This window comes from Corylus avellana, chromosome ca4, assembly GCF_901000735.1.
Source record: "Corylus avellana chromosome ca4, CavTom2PMs-1.0".
Taxonomy (NCBI): Eukaryota; Viridiplantae; Streptophyta; class Magnoliopsida; order Fagales; family Betulaceae; genus Corylus; species Corylus avellana.
Genome location: NC_081544.1, coordinates 24,124,871 through 24,129,163, shown reverse-complemented (window position 1 = coordinate 24,129,163; position 4,293 = coordinate 24,124,871). Strand labels below are relative to the sequence as shown.

Genomic DNA, 4,293 nt, shown 5'->3' with positions numbered 1-4,293 from the left:
AAAAAAAAAAAAAAAAAAAAGAGAAAAGAAGGTTTTTAATATATTTTAGGTGGATATTCTTAGTATTTTTTTCATTCCCGTTCTAAAAAAGGTAACTATTGCGCCAAATATCTTTTTAATAAAAATCGTGATTTTATTTTAAATTCGCACTTTTTCAAATAAGCACCCTCTAATCAGCTTATGGAAATCGCAGATTTTTTTACGATTTTAAAATTTACGTTGTTAAAATCGCAATCCCAAATACCATAAAATTGCGATTTGGTTTAAAATCGCAGATTATTTTTTTCAAAACGCACTCCCAAACGCACCCTAAGGCACTAAGATAATATAAAAAGCTTACAGTTCAATTGAATGTTCCATTGAACCTTCAATTGTATCCAGTTTGATCTATCAATTGATCATATCACGATCAATCGAACTAATTCACTAGGATCGATCGGATGTTTGTTTTTTTAATTTTTCTCTTGTAATATGTTTTTATTATTATAATATTAACTAAAAATTTCCGTTTAATAAATTTTTATGATAAAGATCATTAAGTTGATATTTATCTTATAATTAATTATAAAATAATACAAAATCCAAAGATAATACAAGATCAATATAACTAAGGCACTAAGATAATATAAAAAGCTCACAGTTCAATTGAATATTCGATTGAACCATCAATCGTATCTAGTTTGATCTATCAATTGATCATATCACGATCAATCAAACTAATTCACTAGGATCGATCGGATGTTTGATCGAACATTTAATCCTATCACGATCAATCGAATTAATTCATTATGATCGATCGGATGTTTAATCGATCATTTGATCTTATCACGATCAATCGAACCAATTCACAAGGTTCGATCAGATGTTTAATCGATTATTTGATCTTATCACAATCAATCGAACTAATTCACAAGGATCGATTAGATGTTTGACCAATCATTTGATCCTATCACGATCAATCGAACTAATTCCTTAGGATCGATCGTTTGATCCTATCACGATCAATCGAACTAATTTACCTAGATCGATCGGATGTTTGAGCGATCATTTTATCCTATCACGATCAATCTAACTAATTCATTAGGAGTGATCGAATGTCTGATCAATCATTTGATCCTATCACGATCAATCTAACTAATTCATTAGCAGCGATCGGATGTTTGATCAATCATTTGATCCTATCACGATCAATCGAATTAATTCAGTAGGATCAATCGGATGTTTGATCGATAATTTGATCATATCAAGATCAATCGAATTAATTTAGTAAGATTGATCGAACATTTGATTCTATCATGATCAATCGAACTAATTCAGTAAGATTGATCGAACATTTGATTCTATCAAGATCAATCAAACTAATTTATTAGGATCGATCAGATGTTTGATCGAACATTTGATCCTATCGCGATCAATCGAACTAATTCATTAGGATCGATCGGATGTTTGATCGATCATTTAAACATATTACGATCAATCGAACTAATTCATTTAGATCGATCGGATGTTTGACCGAACATTTGATCCTATCACGATCAATCGAACTAATTCATTAGAATCAATCGGATGTTCGATCAATAATTTGTTCTTATCACGATCAATCGAACTAATTCACCAAGATTGATTGGATGCTCGATTAAACATTTGATCCCATCACTATCAATCGAACTAATTCATTAGGATCGATGTTTGATCGATCATTTGATCATATCACGATCAATCGAACTAATTCACCTGGATCGATCAGATGTTTGATCAATTATTTGATCCTATCACAATCAATCGAATTAATTCACCAAGATCGGTCAATTGTTCGATCAAACGTTAAAATAAGAATAAGAAATAGAAAACTTCAATAATAATTAATAGGAGAATTTGTTTTCTTTAAAAGAAAAAAATAAATATTGATTTTTTATATAAAATAAGAATAGAAAATAGAAAACAAATTCACCAATAATTAATATAAAAGAAATAATGACAAATTATCGGAGGTGAATTTTTGGTAAATAATTTTTTCTATTATACATGTAGGGTTAATAGCATCGCCCCAATATATATATATATATTTTCCAGGGGTAAATAGCGGCCACTACAAAGTCGCCACTATTAATGGGTCATTAGCGGCTAATTATCTTTTAAAATTTTTTCTTATGTCAATAGCGGCGACTGCAAAGTCGCCACTATTGACTACTCATTAGCGGCGACTCTTGAGAGTGGCCGCTGTTGACACTCATCAGCGGCGACTTTAGGGTCGCCGCTGCTTAATTTTTAATTACTTTTTCACCTGTTAATAGCGGCGACCCCAGAGTCGCCGCTATTGAGTTTTTTAATTATTTTTTTAAATTTTTTGTTATGTCAATAGCGGCAACTTCAAAGTCGCCGCTATTGACTACTCATTAGCGGCGACTCTTAAGAGTGGCCGCTGTTGACACTCATCAGCGGCAACTTTAGGGTCGCCGCTGCTTAATTTTTAATTACTTTTTCCCGTGTCAATAGAGGCGACCTAGGAGTTGCCGCTATTGAGGGGTCATTAGCGGCAACTCAAAAGGTCGCCGCTAATGACCCATTAATAGCGGCGACTTCATGGTCGCCGCTATTGAATTTTTTTAATTATTTTTTAAAATTTTTTCTTATGTCAATAGCGGCGACCGTAAAGTCGCCGCTATTGACTACACATTAGCGGCGACTCCTAATAGTCGCCGCTGTTGACACTCATCAGCGGCGACTTTTGGGTCGCCGCTGTTTGGAGTATTATTAGCGGCGACCCCTGTCGCCGCTATTGTTTCTTAATAGCGGCAACCCATTGGAGTCGCCGCTAATGATGGTTAGTAGCGGAGACTTTTGGTCGCCTTTATTGTTGTAGCTACTAAATAATATTTTTTTTTTTGTTTTAAGCGTCCACTATTAGCGGCGACTCAAAAGTCGCCGCTATTGATGTGTCATTAGCAGCGACTTAAAAAAGTCACCGCTAATGACCCATCAATAGCGGCGACTTTTGAGTCGCCGCTATTTGTTTGGTCGCTAAAGACCAGATTGCTTGTAGTGGATCTAATAATTCCTCCAAGTTCTCTTACTGTAACGGAGCACCCTATAATAATATATGGAGAAATTTATTGAAAATAAAAAATAAAAAAAATAAAAAAGCATTTTCCTCCAAGTTCTCTTCTATAATAAACGTGTTCAAATCTTAAATTCTTAATACTCACCTCTTTGCCATTTTCAAAACGCTGAGTGTTTTTTTTTTTTTTATCTAAAAAGTGTTACGACAATATTATAGTGAATCCTAAAAAAAAAAAATGATCTTATAATGCATGGTAGAAACATATATATATATATATACCAGCACGACAATATTGTCAACAATCTGGGTGGCTCGCTTAAGAATGTTTTCGGCGACAATGAAAAGAAAGTCGGCATCAAACTTTTCGTCAGCATGGACATGAGTTGCATAAATTTGGGTCATGATCTACTCGTCAGACATGGTGAACACGCTCAGCTTACCCTTAACGGCTTTGTGTACGGTAACTGGCACCATCTTATTTTCAGACATATTGTTGATCAGAGGCTATTTAGAAACTCTTGGCCCCTTTGGGGAAGAACAGAGAAGTTGGCTTCTTCTTCTGCCCTATTCTATTTATAGCCATAACAATTTCAACGTACGTGCATTCTGCCTTTACATGATTTCTCTTGGATATGTCTCTCCCTTGTTTCTGCACATTCTTGTGGGAATCTGCCAGCTTATTGGAGACTTTACTTCAATCGTAAGTAAATAACAACATATTTTGTACAACACGTTATCTTTACAAAAAACAAAATATACTTTTTCTTTGAGTTCTGCTATATATATTATATTTTTATCACAAAATTATCTCAAAATTTTAAGGTGACAATCCGGACTTATAATCCTTGGATTTTTATTTTTTCTTATTTTTTAACGAGTATTGATCGAAGTGTTGGTTTAAGATTGTCTCGTCATTTATCTTTTTCTTATCTTTTTATTTAATACGTTTTTATAAAAAGTGTAAGCAACTTTTGAAGAGATCATTGAATGACAAATAAGTTTGAGTGTCTTATAGTAAAAGTTCTCTTAGCGTTTTATGTAACAAGTTTCAGAGCCTATAGATTTTTTGTTGGAATCCTTTAAATACAATGGACATCTTGATTAAGTACTCGTTAGGAGCTTTTGTAGCCTTTTTGGCTATAGTAATCCAATCTCCTTGTTCATGATTCATGGATTCCTTCCCACAAATTAATATTGACCAGCTGCTTGTTAATGGTAATATCCTCTAAGAG

At 33.5% G+C, this 4,293-nt stretch overlaps 1 protein-coding gene across 1 annotated transcript in view; it reads right to left on the bottom strand.

The window, feature by feature from the left end:
• LOC132176944 (protein SIEVE ELEMENT OCCLUSION B-like) overlaps nucleotides 1–3,463 on the bottom strand; it is a 60,214-nt gene extending 56,751 nt beyond the window's left edge. The window contains exon 1 of the mRNA XM_059589108.1: nucleotides 3,347–3,463. Within this exon, the coding sequence (XP_059445091.1) occupies nucleotides 3,347–3,463 (117 nt within the window). The remainder of the gene's footprint in view (nucleotides 1–3,346) is intronic.
• Between the last annotated feature and the right edge of the window lie 830 nt (nucleotides 3,464–4,293).